We start from the raw sequence: 23,018 nt of genomic DNA, 5'->3' as shown, positions 1-23,018 counted from the left end.
TGTACATTGGAGCAGCACGCAAAGCGAGCAATGTTGATACATTGTATAATTTCATCGCCTGTTATAACCAAGCGCACAGACCAGTCTGAGTAGACTGACTGCAAGTTCATTGTCATGCAGCCTCTGAGTGTCAGAGAGGGGAAATTGAGCCTGAAGGCCTGCTTGCAGCTTTATAGTAAAGAAAACAGTCTCCAGGCTAAGCAGTTAAAAATTGGCGTGCATTTGATATAATTTCACAAACCATGTCGCTGGCCGCTTTAAACTAATCCCAGGTTGCTAATTATTGGTTTGACAACAAGCACGGTTGTTCAGTCACGTTACCTAGCTAGCTAGTAGCCTGGTAACTTGACATTTATGTTTTTAGGCAAATTTGATTGGCACAGGAAGAAAGGAAAAAGGACTGCTACTCTTGCTTCAAAGGTACGATTCATATAGGCCTAATGTAAGTCTAAACTATATCAAATACATTTCTTTCTGGGCCTCCTTAAATTCTGTTTGGAAGGGAGGGAGAGGTCTGTGTTAACTGAAGAGCAAAGAACATTTCAGGCAGTATTTTTCCCATACTGCCACAATGGCATGCAGATCATTATGCATGTATAGTCCTTCCTCCCATTCCTCCAGCCAAATCACTGGTCAGTCTAGTTGTCATTCTTTGCAGTATTCTATAATACAGTGTGAAGTTCTACTCTATACAACATATTGAATTTCAGGTTTTTGGAGAATGTTTCGAAAAGGGGAAAAGTGTCTGGGGACAGGATGCTAGGCCACTTTCTATTATTTATTATTTCTCCGTGGTATCTATTATTTGGACTAGTGTTGTTGGTATTGTGACAACACTATGACAGACTTTCTGTTACTGCATCATATGCCCCTCTGCCTTCAACCTCTATGGTTTGGCTTTTGCCCAAAGGAAATGGGTTTGTTTTGGTGGTTTCCTGACAGGCTGTGGTCTGGTGGTTCCTCTGATCTTGGGTCCAGTTCACCTGGCCTGAGGGGATGCACTGATGGGGTGTTGGGGGTGGAGATTCTGCTGGGGGGTTTCTGCCTGCTGCCTGTAAGTGTTGTCAACATCACAGTCTAGTGCATGTCTGGTTTAACTGGATGAAAGTTCTGTAGTCTGACTGAACCAACTACAATCAACATGCAAATAAACACTCAAACTTTGCAGAGGAGATTGCTGTTGCTGGTAATCAAGGATGTTGCCATCGTGTGACTGGTTACCATGCATATTGAGCCAGGTGGTATGAATGAAGGAATGATTGATAGCAGATCAAACTGCCATAATGAAACAAAAGCTAAAACCAAAGCGGTTATCTCCATTTCCTTAACCCCAGATGGACATATCCACAGTGGAACAGCCATACAACAGCAACTGTAGAGACTGCATAACTGTGGCTCTTGTGTTTCAAGGGCAATTCTTTCGAAGCAGTCTTGTAAACTTGTGGTATTGAGAATGATTTTAGTAGTCTTGGATTAATTTCAGGGGAGCCCAATTTGAGACCAGGGTCTCATTCACAATGTTTCACAATAACATTTTATATTCCAAAATAACAAAAGTAGTAAAAAAAAGGTACATTTTCAACAAATAAACCATTACAATCAATCGAAACAATTGCATTCCTTAATTAAACACCAGAGTGCTAAACTTCCCTAGCGGCATCAGGGAATCAAGATGGAAGGAATTTAGCAGGTTATTGCAACAATGGGACCTTACGCCTATTATGTCCCTAGGCCCTAAAGCAACATCATCCTCTAGTTTCCTGGGGTTTACCATTATATCCATAGTGCTCTGATTTTATCATTCCTAAAAATAATCCTGTTGGTGCTAATGTTTGATATTTACAGTAGATAGATGCTCAGTGCTTGCCTCAATAGAAAAGTATGGCTTTTATTTATTGTTTTATGTAAATGTAAACTTTTATACTACAGTTTAAAATGAAATATGTATGTATGTATGTATGTATGTATGGATATAGATAATATCTATATCCATCTATCGAGACAAACACATTAGCAGCAATAAGTGAGTAGAGAAGTCCTTTTCATAACTATAGATAAAAGTTGACATTCACATTAAGTTATGAAGTGAGCTCATCGCTGTGTTCACTGTAATGACAATTGAACAGCTGCTGCCAGAAGTCATTCCATAGGAATCCAGTCAACAGAATAGAGGGCCTTTTTTGTTAAGACACACTGGGGCGCCAAGATGTTTTCCCTTTTGTTTAATCCAGTGTCTACAAAGTTGGTTAGATAAATGAATCTGTGAATTCTGTAGGCCTACATCTGGTAAGAGTTTGGAAACCTGTTTTGAAAAAAAAGAGAGCGACTTGGAGAGGTATTGCGAAGTGGAGAACCCTCTAAACAGGCCGCCACAACCAAGAGCTGATAGCTGTGTGCTCACCAGAGCCAAGCATTCTTACCTTCCACAAAACCTGCAGTGGCCGTGTCCACTTATTTAGTAGAAAACAGAGGCTTTCAGTACCTGCACATAAATCCACACACAGGCCTACATACTGTTGTTTATAAAGTTCAGGCCTGTATTTGGCCCCATTCTCTCTCCATGGATGATGGTGTAATTATTGCAGGCTTTTCTTTTTGCAAGCATAATAAACATTAAGCAGGGGGAAATATATTGTTCAATGATCAGTCATTTTCTTCACTTTGAAGTACAGAATATAAGATCAGCGGCTAGTCAAGAGGGAACTGGAACAATACTCCCTCAGAATGGACATATTGATGTTATTCTTTCAGATTCATTGAGGCGGTTCATTTCCTTTTGCTCGTAATCAAGGAGTCTAGCGACTATGGAACAAATTAGGATTTGCTATCAAACTCCAATCCGGGTGTGTGTTGTGCATGAGACTGTGTTGTGTGCTCCTCCCTCATGTGGCATCTTTGGGCCTAAGTTCATGCTGAGCCCTGTTTGGCTATATATCAACTTTTAAGGTATACCGGTATGGATTTTTACAATACAGTCTACAAAGTGATTTTGATAAAGTGCTAAATTAAAAGTTAAACTAAAATTAACTACCCAGACAGGATGACCACAGCAGTGAATCAACCCACTCAGGTGACGCACCCCTTCCAGGGACGGCATGAGAGAGCCCCAGTAAGCCAGTGACTCAGCCCCTGTAATAGGGTTCGAGGCAGAGAATCCCAGTGGAAAGAGGGGAACCTGCCAGGCAGAGACAGCAAGGGCGGTTCGTTGCTCCATCAGAATGGAGAAATCCCATTGAAGCCACTGAATATTCATTTGTTACCATCCTAGGGTCCTGCACTACTCAACATATTTAGAAATGTAATTATTCAGAAACATAATGCTGACTTACCGTATTTTGGCCATATCGCCCAGCCCTCTTGGTGTGGTGGGGCACCATTGCTAAATGAATATTGTTGAAACACTGAGTGTATTGTGACACTTTTTAAATAAAAATGTTTTTGTTAGTGGCTGCTTTCTCAGTCTTGTCCACCCTCTCTTGCCTGTGTTTTGCGGGAGTCCAAAACAGTGGTGGTGGTACTCCTGTGTATGTTCTAACTGCCGTTACCTGGCTGTAAATGGGCCTTTATGACAGGAAGGGGGGGGGGGGGACAGCACATTGTTATATTGTGCTCTCTTTGCCTCTGTCTGGCTGACCCTATGTTTGGCCTATGGGCGCTCTCCCTCTTCTCCTAGCTCCCCGAGCGCTTTCCCTCTTCTCCTAGCTCCCCGACAGACGGAAGGTTATTCTTTGACCAATTTATGGCTGGTCAGACCACATAAAAGCTCCGCTGTTTCCCAGCTGCATCACAGAGGCCCTATTGCTGATATCATTTCACACTTCCAAAGAGCGAAGTTCACACATCTTATCAGCGATAGAGATGAGCAGATAGAAGATTCCGGTCTAGTAGAACCCTTCCCCACCCCCTTCCCTCTGCAGTCTGCCTTTAATTATAAGGGCACTGTCATAAGAAATAACATTACTCCCAAGCTCTTTGACGGAATACAAAACAAGTCAATGTGATGAAGGGTTTATGACGTCAATCCAACAATGTGTAATGGTTGAAGTCTAGTGCTGTGGGGGGCTTTGAGTGTTTTGGGAGGTTTGAGGCAGGTCAGATTGTCTTGTCAGACAGGTTTTATAGCTTTATCGCTGCTCTAATGCGGTCTGAGTGGCCAAGAGAATCTGTACCCTCCTGAGCTTCCTCTAACTGTTGCTATTGACCCGAGGTCTCTAGAGTAGACTGCTTCAGGGCAACAGGTGGACTGGGAAGTGGCAGTAGATTAAATTACCTGGCCTAGTATGTATTCCTAGACAAATCTGTTCAGTCTAGGCCTCTCCATCCTCCACTTCCACCTTCACCTCAGTTGATCCTGGTTGCACAACTCCTTGCATGCTTTAGATCAGGGATGGTGAAACTGCCCCCCCCCCTTGTAGACCTGCTGATTTATGTATTTTTTCCTCCATTATTTATTTGGCTAAAAGCTAGGCATGAATTACCTTGCTGACACTTTCTGGTCAAGAACATACCGCTGTGATCTTGATCATACTGACTAATGTTAAACAAGCCTGCTCATTTAGATAAACAGCAGAATTCTTGCTGTGCCATGCAATGGAATTCACCATTCCAGAGTTTCAGCAGAGGGAATAACTTTTTGTAGTGTTCGCCACACTCCATCACAGATTTCTCTTAGCTTTCATAATGTGTTTTTGGACTGGTAAATTGACCACGGAGATCATTGAGGTTAAGAGTTTGGACATATCAAAGTTTATTTGTCACGTGCACAGAATACAACCGGTGTAGTAGACTGTGAAATGCTTACTTACAGGCTCTAACCAATGGTGTGAAAAAAGGTGTGTGTGTGTAGGTAAGTAAAGAAATAAAACAACAGTAAAAAACATTTTTACTGTTAGTCAGGCTTATTGAGGTAGTATGTACATGTAGATATCGTTAAAGTGACTGCATATATGATGAACAGAGAGTAGCAGAAGCGTAAAAAGAGGGGTTGGCAGGTGGTGGGACACAATGCAGATAGCCTGTTTAGCCAACGTGCGGGAGCACTGGTTGGTCGGGCCAATTTAGGTAGTATGTACATATATGCATAGTCACTTTAACTATACATTCAAGATCAACAGATAGTAGCAGCAGCGTAAAAGAGGGGTTATGGGAGGGGGCACACAATGCAAATAGTCAGGAATCTTATGGCTTGAAGGTAAACTGTTGAGAAGCCTTTTTGTCCTAGACTTGACATTTTAGTTTTTAGCCTTCGCCATAGCCTTCGCCACCTGTGTTGTGCCCAGTACATTGGATTGTGCCCCTGAAGCGTTATGGTATGGCTGATTCTGGAGAACGTTAGCCCCAGTCAGTGAGGCGTAATACCACCCCCTCTACTTGTGACTGTAGAACAGAAGGAAGCTATGGTGTGATCACCAGCTGCTCATACAGTAGGTGTTAAAAACACACTGAAACTTATCTGATCAGATAGGCAAGACAATGAAGGTGAATGAACAAGGGAAGACACATCTGGAGTTGTATAAACACTCCCTTGGCCTTCCTGAGATTGAGAATACATACAAACACACACCGTTTCTCCCAATGTAACCTTCTCTCTACTCTAAATGGACAACAGCAAACAATGACATGCTCTACATTTCTGTAGTTCTTTCATCTTAAACCAATATAGCACTCAGCTTGTTTTTCCTTCTGAAAGCTGTTGAGGGGGCAGCAGCCCTCCTCTGAACGGTGTTGTATTGGTTGTTTGTAATGAGGAGCTTTATTATCCTCAGTTTGCACTGATCAGGGCCTTGTTAAAGGCTGGCGCTGATTGTTGTGGAAGATTACTGTGGTCGGTGTCGCTCACTGTGCTGCGCTGAGGCGGTGTTCTCAGCTGTGTTTGCACCTTCCTGTGCCGCCCAGCCTGGCAGAGGAAACCCTGTGATTTTTCACTTTGCTTCAGTATAATGAGGTAATTGTCTCCTGTAACAGGGACAGCAATTTAGCAATCTGTGGTACAATGGCGGTGGGAGGGCCCTGCCAATTACCGTAACACACCGCCCTATCAGGGCCGCCTGCGGGGCCCACACATTCTACCATTTATCTCCTCACACACACACACACACACGTATACTGTAGAGACGGACTTATCTCGGCAGGTAGCCTAGTGATTAGAGCGTTGGGCCAGTAACCGAAAGGCTGCTAGATCAAATCCCCGAGCTGACAAGGTATCAATCTGCCGTTCTGCCTCTGAACAAGGCAGTTGACCCACTGTTCCTAGGCTGTCATTGTAAATAAGAATTTGTTCTTAACTGACTTGCCTAGTTAATGTTAGTCTCTGTGCAAGTGAAGTGGTGGCTATTAAATGCATTGTTAGTCTAAACTGCAAATTGATTTGTACACAGATGGATGTCTGTGTATCCATTGTGTAAACCAAGTCAGAATCAGTATTGATTGGGAACAGTACCCAAATGGAACAGTACCCAAATGGGACTACAGGGTTGTCACAATGTTAGCGGGAGTTGTCACAGTTGGGGGGAAAACCCCTGTAAAATGGAGAGTCAAGTGGTGGTGGGTGTATCAACAATACTAATCAGTCTGTTCTCTTTATTACAGACATCTTGGCCACAACAAGCTGACAGCCATTGACGTCGAAGTCTTCTCGAACCTCCCAAACCTACGAGAGCTGTAAGTTCCTCAGATATGATACTCTCTCCTCCTTCTGTCTCTCTGTGAGTATTCTTCTCTCACCCAGGAGTTCCCCTTGGCTTTGTGTGTGTGTGTGTGTGTGTGTGTGTGCACTGGGCTCAGCCTTTTTAAATGGCCCTCATTCAGAACAGCACAGTATCGATTGTCAAGCAGACGGATTATCTATGAACGCAGTTCCTCACAAAGTGCTTCCCCTTCACGTTCTAATGGACTGCCCTATCTGTATGTGTGCTTAGTCTAATGAAATGTTTTCTGTAAGCAGTAGGCCTAGCAGGCTTCCCAATGATGGTATTAGACGGGGCATCAGTTAGGTCCTTACTGGACAGTACCCTGAACAAACATGGCAGTAGATCGGCATCTCACACATGGAACACGCACCATAATTGTCAGGTCCCTAACTGCTATGTAGGACAGTAGTGTCAATGGACAGAAATTCTGTCACACACACACTCTACATTCTAGCATCCTTGTATGTATTGTCTTGAAATTAGTCCAATTGAGAATAAAGTAGGGCTGGTGGTTTCTATATTAAGCTTTCTCCATCACTTGACACTAGTCAGGCTGAACCCTGGCTTGTAAATATTTGATACATTCAGGAGGGTCGATCTCAACCCAGGTAGGGAGGACAGACACTCTGACATCTGTTAGAGCTCAAGCACATACACTAGCCAGACACAGCTTTATCCAGCTATGTTTTACTTGCATACAATTCTGTTATTCTAGGAATGAATCTTACACACTTCAGATGGATACAGTAATTCCATATCTGTTTCCTTACTACACTGTCAACCCCAAGAGGAAACCTCATGCTGTTACTTCAGTTCCATGTTATCTCAATACAATGTTCTGTTACTTTCTCCTTTCAATCCATTATGTCCTCTAACATCATTGCGTCTGTGTTTCCCTCAGGCGCCTGGACCATAATGAGCTGACGTCCATCCCTGATCTAGGTCAGGCTATGTCTAAGATCGCTTTCCTCTACCTGTGAGTACACCTTTCATTTACCAGCATGGGGACGTCAAGCTGGCATCCCACTGTCCTCAAACTGCTATCCCTCACCGACTTGTCAATGTGTGTTTGAGTGCAAGTTTAGTTATGACCAAGAATCAGGGGCATCAATTGTGTATGGCAGTCGTCATACCCTAGCTCAACACCGACAATTTAAAATGGGCCACGAAAATCATTTCAATCCCGATTTTAAAAGGCAAATGCCGTTTGACGGGCTGGCTTTAGGACCATGCGGATGGCTCAGAGCTGGTGGGCAGGCTGTTTGATGGAGAGCTTATCGACATAGCTGCAGTGAACAGCGCAACTTTTCTCTCATAACAGTGCAGATGTAGTAGATGGCTAGGTAACTGGCCTGCCATGAAACTTAACTAGAGTTTTTAATCCCGAAGTAGAAATGCAGTAAATGAGCTTAAATTGTATTTAAAAAAAGAACCCCCGGTAACCTGTTAACTTCGCTATACCCTATGCCATACCCTATGTTAAAAAATGATGCCCCTGCCAAGAATACTGGTGAGACACTCATTCTATTTGAATTGCTATGCTATGACGGTAGTATGTCAGAGATGCACTATATATACGGAAGGATGTGGACACCCCTTCAAATTAGTGGATTTGGCTATTTCAGCCACACTCGTTGCTGACCGGTGTATAAAATTGACCACACCGCAATCTCCGTAGACAAACATTGGCAGTAGAATGGTCTTACTGAAGAGCTCCGTGACTTTCAACTTGGCACTGTCATAGGATTTTTGCCCTGCTAGAGCTGCCCTGGTCAACTATCAGTGCTGTTATTGTGAAGCGGAAAGGTCTAGGAGCAACAACGGCTCAGCCGCAAAGTGGTAGGCCACATAAGCTCACAGAACTGGACCGCCGAGTGCTGAAGTGCGCAGCGTGTAAAAATCATCTGTCCTCGCTGCAACAATTCACTACTGAGTTCCAAACTGCCTCTGGAAGCAACGTCAACACAGGAACTGTTCATCGGGAGCTTCATGAAATGGGTTTCCATGGCCGAGCAGCCACACAAGCCTAAGATCACCATGCGAAATGCCAAGCGTCGGCTGGAGTGGTGTAAAGCTTGCCGCCATTGGAATCAGGAGCAGTGGAAACCAGTTCTCTGGAATGCTGAATCGCTTCACCATCTGGCAGTCCAACTGACAAGTCTGGGTTTGGTGGTAGCCAGGAGAATGCTACCTGCCTGAATGCATAGTGCCAACTGTAAAGTTTGGTGGAGGAGGAATAATAGTCTGGGGCTGTTTTTCATGGTTTGGGCTAGGCCCCTTAGTTCCAGTGAAGGGGAATCTTAACACAGCAGCATACAATGACATTCTAGACAATTCTGCACTTCCAAATTTGTGGCAACAGCAAGGCCCTTTCCTGTTTCAGCATGACAACTCCCGTGCACAAAGGGAGGTCCATGCAGAAAAGGTTTGTCGAGATCGGTGTGGAAGAACTTGACTGGCCTGCACAGAGCCCTGACCTCAACCCCCTCAAACACATTTGGGATGAATTGGAACGCCAACTCTGAGCCAGGCCTATTCGCCCAACATCAGTGCCCGACCTCACTAACGCTCTTGTGGCTGAATGGAAGCAAGTCACCACAGCAATGTTCCATGATCTAGTGGAAAGCCTTCCTAGAAAAGTGGAGGCTGTTATAGCCGCAAAGGGGGGGGGGGACGATGCTCACACTTACTTTTGGTCATGTAGTGTACATTGATTGCCTCTCTTTAATGGATGTGAAGCATTGACTGTGCTGAGCACTGGGACTAGTGCTCCAGAGTTCTATCCTGGTTACAGTTTGTGAAACTCTGCCTGGAGGGACTGCCTGCGCTGGCATCTCACAGGAGATTTACTGCCCTATTTTGGAAGAGCCGCTGTGTGTGTGTGTCACAGCTGTGAGCCCAGTGGCTGACCCTCGACAGACACACAATTGTGACACTGTCCTGCTTGCCTGGCCGACAGAGTAAGTCAGTCTTTGTTGTTTTCCAGCCTCCAACAGTTCACCCGTCATGGTGGCTACAGAACATTCTAGTTTCTAGGGATGTAACGATTCAAATCAGTCTGATTCAAATGTTTAAGATACGAGAGCATGGGTCTGCGGACGCCAAACCGATTGAAATGTAGCGTGAATCAGTCAGAAAATGTATTCCTTTGTGACAACTGATGCGCCCTCTCCTTCAGTGTCAAACCAAGCATGTAATGGTTTTTGACAGACATTGACCGACAAGTCATTTTGCATGCCGAACAACCCCAGGGAATATCAGAAGCCTAGTGAAATTGCCTACTGTGCCCAGCTTCACATGCTGAGAAACGCAAGGTAGACTGCTTGTTCTTGATCATGTACATCTGTGTGGCACCTTCAGCATTCAAATGCTAGAAGTATTTTTACCCCTGGACTTATTCCACATTTTGTTGTGATACAGCCTGAATTCAAAATGGATTAAATGTTTGTTTCTTCTCACCTATTTACACACAATACCCCATAATGGCAAAGAGAAAACGTGTTTTTAGAAATGTTTGCACATCTATTGAAAATGAAATACAGATATCTAATTTACCTAAATATTTTTACGAAATGTATCTATCATTTCTTATAACCGAAAAGTATTCACACCCCTGAGTCAATACAAGTTAGAATCACCTTTGGCAGCAATTACAGCTGTGAGTCTTTCTGGGTAAGTCTACCCAATATTGGCACATTATTCTTTAAAAAATTCTTCAAACTCTGTCATGATAGGAATGATGCCTGTAGTGACTGGGTGTATTGATACACCATCCAAAGTGTAATTAATAACTTCACCATGCTCAAAGGGATATTCAATGTCTGATTTTTACTTTGTTTAAGCTATCAAAAGGTACCTGTCTTTGAGGCGTTGGGAAACCTCCTTGGTCTTTGTGGTTGAATGTGGACTTGAAATTCACTACTCGACTGAGGGACCTTACAGATAATTGTAAGTTGTTATATGACTTGTTAAGCACATTTTTACTCCTGAACTTATTTAGGCTTACCATAACAAACAGGGTTGAATATTTATTGACTCAAGACATTTTAGCTATTCATTTTTAATTCATTTCTAAAAACATAGTTCCACTTTGACATTATTATTATTATTTTTTAACTCTTATTTTACCAGATACGTTTACTGAGAACACGTTCTCATTCACAAGCACGACCTGGGGAGTAGTTACAGGAGAAGGAAAACTAGTTGCACGTCCCTGATCACTCACTCTATTGAAGCAAAAAAACACTTAACTCAATATAAAACGGCACCCCTGTCAATACACAGCTGGATTCTTCTGCTCCCAATTTCTCCAGTTGTGCTCTTTACAAACAAACCCTGTTCTGGGGGACTACAGTAAGCCTCATAATGTAAAATGATTATTTATCTTGTAACGTATTGCACAAGTCTACTGAAGATCCAAGGTCCAACATCACTACTCTGGACGGTTCTGACTTAGAATATGTAGACAACTACAAATACCTAGGTGTCTGGTTAGACTGTAAACTCTCCTTCCAGACTCACATCAAACATCTCCAATCCAAAGTTAAATCTAAAATTGGCTTCCTATTTCGCAACAAAGCATCCTTCACTCATGCTGCCAAACATACCCTTGTGAAACTGACCATCCTACCGATCCTCGACTTTGGCGATGTCAGTTACAAAATAGCCTCCAATACCCTACTCAATAAATGCAGTCTATCACAGTGCCATCCGTTTTGTCATCAAAGCTCCATATACTACCCACCACTGCGACCTGTACGCTCTCGTTGGCTGGCCTCGCTTCATACTTGTTGCCAAACCCACTGGCTCCAGGTCATCTACAAGACCCTGCTAGGTAAAGTTCCCCCTTATCTCAGCTCGCTGGTCACCATAGCAGCACCCACCTGTAGCACGCGCTCCAGCAGGTATATCTCTCTGGTCACCCCCAAAACCAATTCTTCCTTTGGCCGCCTCTCCTTCCAGTTCTCTGCTGCCAATGACTGGAATGAACTACAAAAATCTCTGAAACTGGAAACACTTATCTCCCTCACTAGCTTTAAGCACCAGCTGTCAGAGCAGCTCACATATTACTGCACCTGTACATAGCCCATCTATAATTTAGCCCAAACAACTACCTCTCCCCCTACTGTATTTATTTATTTTGCTCCTTTGCACCCCATTATTTCTATCTCTACTTTGCACATTCTTCCACTACACATCAACCATTCCAGTGTTTTACTTGCTAAATTGTATTTACTTCGCAACTATGGCCTTTTTTTGCCTTTACCCCACTTATCTCACCTCATTTGCTCACATTGTATAAAGACTTATTTTTCTACTGTATGTTTGTTTTACTCCATGTGTAACTCTGTTGTATGTGTCGAACTGCTTTGCTTTGTCTTGGCCAGGTCGCAATTGTAAATGAGAACTTGTTCTCAACTTGCCTACCTGGTTAAATAAAGATAAAAGATAAAATATATATATTTAAAAAAATGGCTACAAATATTCTCTAATGAATCGTACTCAAACTAAAATGTATCGTTCCTGTATCGGAGCCCATGCATCGAATCGTCTTGAAAGGGAAAGATGCACATCCCCACTAGCTTCTCAATCTTCTTGAAACAAGAGAAAGCCCTTCGGCTCGGTCTCAACAGTTAACGTTAAAGACATTTTGCAGCATGTCTGTGTGTTTGTATTACACCTCTAACACCCACTTTCATTCTGTCACTTCTGTGGTAGTAACGGTACACAGGAGGCTCCTGTAAAATGCACCATCACCATGTATCACTTTCAGTCTTTGTAATAGTCATCCCTGCCTCTCCCTGTCACCCATCAGATCCTCAAATAGGCTGTGTACTGTGCTCACTAACTCAGTCATCTGATTAACTTATGACAATGTCTGAAACTCCATGTCCAACATTAGGACATGTTGGAGGTTGATTTTGAGTGTTTTCATTGCCTCGAACAGTAGTCTGCCTGATTCTAGGTCACTGTAAATCCAAGGTTTATAGTTAGGTGTTTGAAATGAACGCTAGTTCAGCAGGCTGTGTGGAGCTCTACTGGCTTCTTTTTTTGGCCTGATTCTAAGCCTGTTGCTACGGGAAGCTCAGTGCATGATGGGAAGATGCATATCTTTCCAAAGCTGCACAGCTGAAAGCATTTGAACCTGCAGCTGGAGCTGTCACTCACAGGGCTTACTGTAAAAAGGTGACCGGGAGGCGGGCTGGATCAGGATGACATCACCGTTACCGACACAAGGGGGGAGTACTGGAGCTCAGTTTGCCCACGAGTAACCCCCCCCCCCCCCACACACACACACCTTGTGCTCTGTTTGCCATTGCAGATCCTGGCTGGATGGCAGTGCAGTCTGAATTCCCCTGCCGGTGCTGTGTGAGACTGTAGCTGCAGGGAGAGCGAGAGGGGGAGAGAGAGGGTGTTAGAACAGAGGGTCGTCTGTCACCATTTCCTGGCCTGTGCTGTCTACTCCCTGGGCCTCTCCTCCAACAGACTGTTGTTTCTGAGGCAGCGTATGGTGACATTGAAGCATGGTGCCAGACCAGACTCTTGTTTTCTCTCGTTCTCTCTCAATCGTTCTCTATCCCACACACCCTGTGGATCTTTTGATCCTCTCACTTGTGAAGTTCATCAGGCTGATAAGCCAATCAAAGCGGCCCAAACCAGCTAGTCTGTGTGGCCGCGGGGCTTTGGCTTGGATTAATCACTGCTCTCAGATCAGTCAGTCAGATCAGCTCCCACCCTGGGGCTAGCACACTCCCATAATGCACCTGTCATCCTGCTCTCCCAGAATGTAGCAGGGCTCCCATGCTCCAATGTCACTGCAGGCCACCAAACCGCAATAGAATCACATGGGCCAGGGTAGAGTGGGACTTTTCCATTGTCAGGCATCCACCCTTCCCACATCAGAGGTGTCTCAACAACTCCATGAAAATCACATGATGGTTAATGGGACGATATCATTTAAAATAACTGTTCTTTAACCTGGGCAGTAGTGTTAACTCTTTTTATTATCAAACCTCAACATCAAGGTGTCAAAACTGACTGTAGGAAAATCAAATGGGATGATGAAATTTGGAATGAAGGGATCTGTTGAATGTACCCCCCGCGTCAAAGATCCCGTGTGTCTCAGTTGGTAGAGTATGTGGCATGCAACGCCAGGATTGTGTGTTCGATTGCCAAGGGGGACCAGTACGAAAATGTGCACACTCACTTCTGCAAGTTGTTCTGGATAAGAGCGTCTGCTAAAGGACTCAAAATGTAAAGCAAGGGGGGAAAGCCAGCGCTTTATAAATAAACCTATTGTCTGCATCCACCCTACCCCGCCACCACCTCTCGCCTCACACCTACTCTGGTTGTCACACAGCTGGACTATTCTGGCCGTGGGAGGATGGGGAAGAGGAGCGAGAGAATGAGGAACTGGACTAGGAAGAAGAGGGAGAGCTCAACTGTTGTGGTCAGAATCTGAGAGACAGTGAGAGAGAGCCTCTCCCTCCTGTTTCAGACAACTCTGCCTAGTTTTTCCCAGCAAGGGTCAGCAGCTGTTGACCCCTAGTCCCTATCCTTCCTCATCCCCTCCCTCCCTGATCAGTAGAGCTTGAGTTCTCCCCCTGTCAGACAGTCTCGCTCCTCTCTGCTGCTGCTCCCCAGGAGCTTCCTGTAGGGCCAGGAGGGAGGCGAGAGGGGCAGGGCCTGGGCAGAGGCTCATCCTTTACTCTTTACACCACTGTTTATTCAGGTGGGCTCTGGGCTGCAGTGGGAGACCCCCCCTCCCCCCTCATGGCCCAGAGTAAACACCCTACAGAGTCTTATTTGACCATCTGTGTGTATGGGGGGGAGGGGGTGACCTTGTTTTGCTGCAGTTTGACTGGTGAAACACCTGTCTGGAGATACCAAAGGAAAAAAATAGGATTTTACCAAACACTTTCAGGCTGGGAGTCGACTCGAAATTAGGTTCCTTGTGTTGACTTTGTTTTACTCATGGACTCGATTTGAAACCAAATGTCATATTATCTTCAATGAGTGAAGAGATTTGGGGGGTAGGATGTCCATAGGGGGAGCAGCAGGGGGAGTGAGACATGAATGAAACAGTAATAACAAATATACATATTTCCAACTGTAACAAGGATAAATGTCCAGTGGGGGCAGGGTAAGTGTTTTGTTACGCTAGCCAGAGTGTCAGGGAAGTGCAACCATGGCTGCGGTATGGCTTTCATCCCTGCTCGGATAACACTGGCCTTCACTAGCTCTCCCCACACACACACACACACACACACACACACACATACAGACGGCCGCAGTGACAGACATTTGGTCAACCAAAAGGAAGTCTGGTTCTGTGTCCGGTCAGTGTGGATTTGTCTGTTTGTATCTGTCTGTGCACGTGTTTGTGTATGTCTAGGCCTCTATACCTCTGTGGGTGTCTATGCGTGTGTGTTGGCCCTGTGCTGGGTAAAGGTAAACAGGGAAGTGACTGAGATTCCTGTGCAGCTCTGTCCATCCGTCTGTCAGGCTGCAGCCCTGAAGTGGATCTCTCCCAGCCAACACCAAAATAAATCACAGATGTGGAGAGAGACTGTGACCCACCATTCCTGCAGAGAGCAGGCCAAAATCCAAATGTGCTTTGTAAAAATGTCTTTCTGAGGCCTCTTACGCCATGGTTAACTGGACTGTCAGGGGGGGTCAGAGTTAGACAATGTAAGTCCTTTCATCGAGCCGAGTCGTTCTCCATTTGATTTGGAAGTAGTCTGTTACAATGATCACCAAAAATGATAATTAGCATCGAAGTAGACATGTAAAATGTCAAATCCCTGCAAGATCCTGCACATCATATTTAGCAGACACCTTTGCTAACAGGTGTTGTGTCAATTTAAAACTTGCCCAAGACAATTCAGAATTGTCAATTTATTCATTACTACATTTAGCTAACATTACATGGTTAATCCGGTGATTCTTACCTTTGCCTCGATTCGGCAGTCTCATGCAGATCATCATGAACTTTGTAGTTCTTTGATAGCAACATTAGCAGCTAATTAGCGGTTCATTTTGGCGGGGTAAATACAGTGCATTCAAAAAGTATTCAGACCTGTTGACTTTTTCCACATTTTGTTACATTACAGCCTTATTCTAAAATTGATTAAATTAATTTTGTTCCTCATCAATATTCACAAAAATAGCCCATATAACAAAGCGAAAACAGGGTTTTAAACTGCAAATTTATAACAAATAAATATAAAAACAACAACACTTATTTACATAAGTATTCAGACCCTTTGATATGAGACTTGAAATTGAGCTCGGGTGCATCCTGTTTCCATTGATCATCCTTCAAATATTTGGACTCCACCTGTGGTACATGTAATTGATTAGACATGATTTGGAAAGGAACACACCTGTCTATATAAGGTCACACAGTTGACAGTGACATGTCAGAGCAAAACCAAGCCATGAGGTCGAAGGAATTGTCTGTAGAGCTCCGAGACAGGATTGTGTCGAGGTACAGATCTGGGTAGTGTACCAAAACATTTCTGCAACATTGAAGGTCCCCAAGAACACAGTGGCCTCCATCATTCTTAAATGGAAGAAGTTTGGAACCATCAATACTCTTCCTAGAGTTGGCCGCCCAGCCAAACTGAGCAATCGGGGGAGAAGGGCCTCGGTCAGGGAGGTGACCAAGATTATCTGGTCTGATTAAATCAAGATTGAACTCTTTGGCCTGAATGCCAGGCGTCATGTCTGGTGGACATGCTCCTGAAGCAGTGATATTTGGCACTGTACTCTCTCTTTGTTCCTGAGTAGGTTTGGAAAAGAAGAGTGTTTGCTTTACTGCTGCTTCTAAAACAAGCATCTAAAGACTAGGAGCTGTGTTCTTCTCCTGTTTCTCTCCTCAGGTTTTCCTTCATCTTTGCCCCTGAAGTTTTCTAACAGCGGTTGTGGTTGTTTATTTTCAGACACAATAATAAGATCCGTGCCATCGATGAAAGGCGGATGAGAGACCTGGTCTCCGTGGAAACACTGGACCTGAGCAGTAATGACATCACAGAAGTCAGAGGTCAAGGTTTCCCCGCAGGCCTCCAGATCAAAGACCTGTAAGATCATTTTTCCGACATTTGTCATCTAATTGTAAATGTTGTACCATTGTTATCAATGTATGTCTTGGATCCATGACAGTGTGATATGCTGTCTTCCAGGTACCTGAGCAACAACAAGATCCATCTCCTGGAGGCCGGTGCTCTGGACCAGCTCTCTTCGTCCCTGCAGGTTCTCAGACTGGGTCGGAACCGCATCTCCCAGGTCCCTGTCAAAAGCTTCCAGCTCCCCAAGCTGACCCAACTGTGAGTACGGTTTCATACCACTTCCAGGCACCTCAGCTCACTTAGGCACATGTTTGTTAAGTCTCTCTACTCACCTCCTAGCCTATCCTCAACCATCGTTAGAGAAACAACCTTGACCCGTGGCCAGATAAAGACAGTGTAGAGTACCCATAGTCCATGACCCCACCAATGTTAGAGGGAAAATAACTTTGGGAAGTTAGACAAAACCTAAAGAGGCTGACTCCTCTGACACCGTCCCATTTATTGAGGAGAGTGTAGCAGCATTAGTAAACATCAGACCAATACCATGGCTGAGTTATGGCCTCTGTCCTCTCTGAGCCATGCTCTCTGTCATTGTCTCCCCCCTCCCCTGCAGCATGGGGCTAGTGCAGACCCATCCTTACCTCAGCACTCCCACTCTGGGGAGGAAAGACGCATGTAATGATACTCTCCTCCATTGTAGACAGGGCTCCCTTCTCTTCACAGCCCTCCCAGTTTCCCCAGGTGGGTATTGTTCAACAGGTGGTCCCGGTGACACTGTATCTGTGGATGCTTGTGGCAACATGGAGGACACACAAAGACGCTGTGTGTGTGGATGTTTATTGTTCAGCTATGCTCCTGGGCTGTGATGTTAAACCTCACACGCCAGGGGCACAGATTCACTGGTACGAAGCTATCAGAGAACTCTTCTGATACAGAAGGCAATGTTGTTGTTTTTTATCTCGGGGGGGGGGTCATTTGTCTTTTTACCTTGTCCCTGAGATGACACTGAGCGGTTAGCTGTATACAGTATGCTCCGGACAGAAGTAGCCTCCTCGGTTTCAGAAGTGAATGCAGATGCCCTGCCCTTCAAGGCATGTGTGGCTGCAATCCAATGCTGTTTGAATGTAGTGGAAGAGATGGGTCCTTTAGTTAACCCTAGCATGATTAATGAAGGTTTGTGATCACGTGGTGCGATGCCCAGGTCAGAACTGGACCCTGTTCTGTAACCCAAACCTAGATACCACCGTGTATGGCCTCTTATGTTTTTGTGGGGCTGAACGGTGCTGCTAAGATGTGTGTTAATGTATTACTTTACAGGTTTTTCCTGTAGGACCATACTTCTTCCTCTCATCATCATTGCATCTCTCTCTAACTCCTTGCTGGGTTGTGTTGTCCTCCAGTGAGCTGAACAGGAACCGCGTGAGGCAGGTGGAGGGGCTGACCTTCCAGGGCCTGGCCAATCTGGAGGTCCTCAAGCTGCAGAGGAACAACATCAGTAAGCTCACCGACGGAGCCTTCTGGGGCCTGGCCAAGATGAAAGTGCTGTGAGTTACAGAAACATACCGCTCCCAACTCCCTGCCTGGCCATGAGGACTGGCAGTCCTCAACAACTGTTGTTAGGATCACTTTCTCCTACTCCGCTCGTATTACTTTCCGCTCTTAACAATTGTTTCACAAGCAACTCTATGCTCTATAATTGTCCATTAACATTGAGCTAAACTATGAACCACAATTGGACTACCTGTAATGTCCAATCTCATGTCATACCGAACTACATTACCCATGATGCCTAGCATGAACCTGTCTGTGACCTCCTCCCCTGCAGTCACCTGGACTATAACAGCCTGAGGGAGGTGAACAGTGGCTCCATGTATGGCCTGTCTTCTCTTCTGCAGCTCTTCCTCAGCTACAACTCCATCTCCCACATCAACCCAGATGGCTGGAGGTTCTGCCAGAGGCTACGAGAACTGTGAGTAGCATATCAGAAACCTCCCAACCCCTGTAAGCCAAAGCACCAAAACCCTCCCAACCCCTGTAAACCAAAACACCAAAACCCTCCCAACCTTTGTAAACCAAAGCACCAAAACCCTCCCAACCCCTGTAAGCCAAAGCACCAAAACCCTCCCAACCCCTGTAAGCCAAAGCAACAAAACCCTCCCAACCCCTGTAAACCAAAGCAACAAAACCCTCCCAACCCTTGTAAATAGAGCACCAATTCCTGCCTCATCCCCAACCCCTAAGAAACAAACAAAAATATGAATCCCCTATTCAGCCCCCAGATATGGACCCCAAAGTCTTACCCATGCCTCCAACTTCAAACCCCGTCTCTTCTTGTTGATCCCCAAACACAACCCTAAGAACATAACCGTGAATCTGTTCTCTGCTCCGCCCCTCCCCGTACCTTCACGACAGCTACATGACTCACTTAACGCTCAATACCACACGCTCCTCTCACTATAAGCCTGTTTATCCTATAATGAGCGGTAAGATTGACAGTACTTAAGCCCATGCAAGAGTGTGTATTCACATCTCTGTCAGGTTGGTAGAGGGCGTACAACCCTCGGTTGTTAGGGATACTGTGGTAATTGCAGCAGGATCTCCCCGTCTAGTGAAGGAGAGAGACTCTGTTTACACTAATGTAGAGCTCAGTTCTGCTCAGGCGTCGCTAACGACACGGCTGCCTGTCAGGCTCCTGTGTCTGGGTACTGTGCGTGAGAGAGACAGATTGCTCTGTATCTGTGTTGCAACTCTGGTTTCTATGATTTTTTATTAGTGTATCCATGGTGACTGTGATATCAGTGGGATAGTGGCTCGTTTGGCTCCCAGGTGTAAAAGAGCGGCTGTCTTTCTGACCTGCCTGTTATTACATTCCGGATGAGACAGCAGCCTGCATGATGGGGCATCAGAGACTGTCCAGTGGCCACACATGACCACACTAGACCCCTTCAGAGAGGCACAGCCCAGACACTCTCACAACAGACCATTTGACCATGTGTGCTGATAAGCAAGACATATTTATCACCACTGACGCACAGTGTACCTACTTAAACAAGACCATAACTCTAGGAAAGACATCAGAGAAGTGTCCATTTGTCCAACTGGAAATTTACACAATTTGTAAATGGTTTGTGTCTTGACTCCTTATCAAGCATGATAGGAAACTGCTGTGGATGAACAGATATTGAGCCAACGCCACTGTGGAAAAATACAGCATCTATCCAAAGGCAAGAATACATTGAATAAGGTCATATAAAATAGAGAATAATGACGTTTCAGGTAGGTTGGGTTACCTTAGTGCTGTGCCATCTTGTCCTTCTGGTCCATGCCTGACACCGCATGTATTTATTTTTCATTTCCTCCTTTAGGAGTCTGTCCTATAACAACCTGAGTCGTCTGGACGAGGGTAGTCTGGCGGTGCTGGGGGACCTCCACACCCTTCGTCTGGGGCACAACTCCATCAGTCACATCACTGAGGGGGCCTTCAGAGGTCTCAAGGCCGTGCGCCTCCTGTAAGTCCTCTTGAACGCACCTAGAGCACACGCACCTAGAGCACACGCACCTGGAGCACACGCATCTGGAGCACACGCACCTGGAGCACACGCACCTGGAGCACACGCACCTATGGTTCCACACTGTAGACTCATCCTGTTACTAGTTTAAAGGTTTTATTTCAATATCAAACCATTTCTGGTTAACAGTTAAGTACCTTATTGTACCTTTTTTGCCTTGAGCAAAGAATATATATTTCAAGCAAGAATTTAGCTAAGACTGTCTGGAAGTGGTCTGAATGGGGAGGGGAATATTGAATACTAGCTATTATTGGCAGAGAGGTTTGGAACTCTTTGTCTATTAACCAATTTGCCATGGAAAGCCTAAACTCCCACCCATGCAAACCTGCTGATTTAGAAGCTCCTGTGTAGATTTGTATTTTAAACCAGCAACTATCAGGAAATAACACTGATCAAATGTTTTCACACTTTTACAGTGTTAGTTTCATCAGTTGTTGTACAAAATGATATAAAACATAGAAAAACATAAAGGCCAAGTGCAGTCAAAATTAAGAACAATTCAGTTTATTCATGTGGATTCAATATACACTATGGCTTTATTAAGCCCCTCTGGGGCCATTTACAACGTGGAGTTATAGCTGTTTACTTTTCAGACCATTGCTTTCCTGCATATTCACCTATCTGTTTGAGGTGTGCATGTGTCACCTTTCATGTTTTCATTCTGTGAGAACTTTTATTCTGGTGCGTCTGTTCTCATCTTCCCTATTTTCGGTCGTTGATTCCCATCGATTTTGGATGCACATGTGTTCCCTGTCCTCTGCCTCCCTGTATATTATTTGCCTTTTTAAACGGAGCAGTGAAAAGCAGTATGGGAGACTTCTCTGCCCCCACACCCTTATGCACACACCTTGAACAGAAAGAAAGAGAGGAAGAGGGAGGCTGGGGTGTGGGTCCTTCTGCTAATGTCCTTTTGGCCCAGGATCTTCCCAGAGAGCCAGAGTCAGATCTTTGCTTTGGAGACGAGGCCTTTCTCACAGGGGGGTGACAAGCCAAGGCGTATACAGGCCTTTCTCACAGGGGGGTGACAAGCCAAGGCGTATACAGGCCTTTCTCACAGGGGGGTGACAAGCCAAGGCGTATACAGGCCTTTCTCACAGGGGGTGACAAGCCAAGGCGTATACAGGCCTTTCTCACAGGGGGTGACAAGCCAAGGCATATACAGGCCTTTCTCACAGGGAGGGTGACAAGCCAAGGCGTATACAGGCCTTTCTCACAGGGAGGGTGACAAGCCAAGGCATATACAGGCCTTTCTCACAGGGAGGGTGACAAGCCAAGGCGTATACAGGCCTTTCTCACAGGGGGGTGACAAGCCAAGGCATATACAGGCCTTTCTCACAGGGAGGGTGACAAGCCAAGGCGTATACAGGCCTTTCTCACAGGGGGGTGACAAGCCAAGGCGTATACAGGCCTTTCTCACAGGGGGGTGACAAGCCAAGGCGTATCCAGGCCTTTCTCACAGGGGGTGACAAGCCAAGGCGTATACAGGCCTTTCTCACAGGGGGGTGACAAGCCAAGGCGTATCCAGGCCTTTCTCACAGGGGGGTGACAAGCCAAGGCGTATCCAGGCCTTTCTCACAGGGGGGTGACAAGCCAAGGTGTATCCAGGCCTTTCTCACAGGGGGTGACAAGCCAAGGCGTATCCAGGCCTTTCTCACAGGGGGTGACAAGCCAAGGCGTATCCAGGCCTTTCTCACAGGGGGTGACAAGCCAAGGCGTATACAGGCCTTTCTCACAGGGGGGTGACAAGCCAAGGTGTATCCAGGCCTTTCTCACAGGGGGGTGACAAGCCAAGGCGTATCCAGGCCTTTCTCACAGGGGGGTGACAAGCCAAGGCGTATACAGGCCTTTCTCACAGGGGGGTGACAAGCCAAGGCGTATACAGGCCTTTCTCACAGGGGGGTGACAAGCCAAGGCGTATACAGGCCTTTCTCACAGGGGGTGACAAGCCAAGGTGTATCCAGGCCTTTCTCACAGGGGGTGACAAGCCAAGGCGTATCCAGGCCTTTCTCACAGGGGGTGACAAGCCAAGGCGTATCCAGGCCTTTCTCACAGGGGGTGACAAGCCAAGGCATATACAGGCCTTTCTCACAGGGGGGTGACAAGCCAAGGCGTATACAGGCCTTTCTCACAGGGGGGTGACAAGCCAAGGCGTATACAGGCCTTTCTCACAGGGGGGTGACAAGCCAAGGTGTATCCAGGCCTTTCTCACAGGGGGTGACAAGCCAAGGCGTATCCAGGCCTTTCTCACAGGGGGGTGACAAGCCAAGGCATATACAGGCCTTTCTCACAGGGAGGGTGACAAGCCAAGGCGTATATAGGCCTTTCTCACAGGGGGTGACAAGCCAAGGCGTACAGGCCTTTCTCACAGGCCTTTCTCACAGGGGGTGACAAGCCAAGGCGTATACAGGCCTTTCTCACAGGGGGTGACAAGCCAAGGCGTATACAGTCTTTCTCTGCTGGCACAGGGGGGTGACAAGCCAAGGCGTATATGGGCCTTTCTCACAGGGGGGTGACAAGCCAAGGCGTATCCAGGCCTTTCTCACAGGGGGGTGACAAGCCAAGGCGTATACAGGCCTTTCTCACAGGGGGGTGACAAGCCAAGGCGTATACAGTCTTTCTCTGCTGGCACAGGGGGGTGACAAGCCAAGGCGTATACAGGCCTTTCTCACAGGGGGGTGACAAGCCAAGGC

General features: G+C 45.8%; 1 protein-coding gene across 1 annotated transcript in view; it reads left to right on the top strand.

The window, feature by feature from the left end:
• The window catches only part of LOC135540136 (leucine-rich repeats and immunoglobulin-like domains protein 1), a 54,182-nt gene that overhangs the window by 8,015 nt on the left and 23,149 nt on the right, over positions 1-23,018 (top strand). The window contains 7 exon segments of the mRNA XM_064966553.1: positions 6,589-6,660; positions 7,591-7,665; positions 16,634-16,771; positions 16,874-17,017; positions 18,160-18,303; positions 18,585-18,728; positions 20,125-20,268. Of these exon segments, the coding sequence (XP_064822625.1) occupies positions 6,589-6,660; positions 7,591-7,665; positions 16,634-16,771; positions 16,874-17,017; positions 18,160-18,303; positions 18,585-18,728; positions 20,125-20,268 (861 nt within the window).

This window comes from Oncorhynchus masou, chromosome 5 (genome assembly GCF_036934945.1).
Source record: "Oncorhynchus masou masou isolate Uvic2021 chromosome 5, UVic_Omas_1.1, whole genome shotgun sequence".
NCBI classification, from domain to species: domain Eukaryota; kingdom Metazoa; phylum Chordata; class Actinopteri; order Salmoniformes; family Salmonidae; genus Oncorhynchus; species Oncorhynchus masou.
Note: the sequence above shows the minus strand (reverse complement) of the source record. Positions and strands in the feature narration are given on the sequence as shown.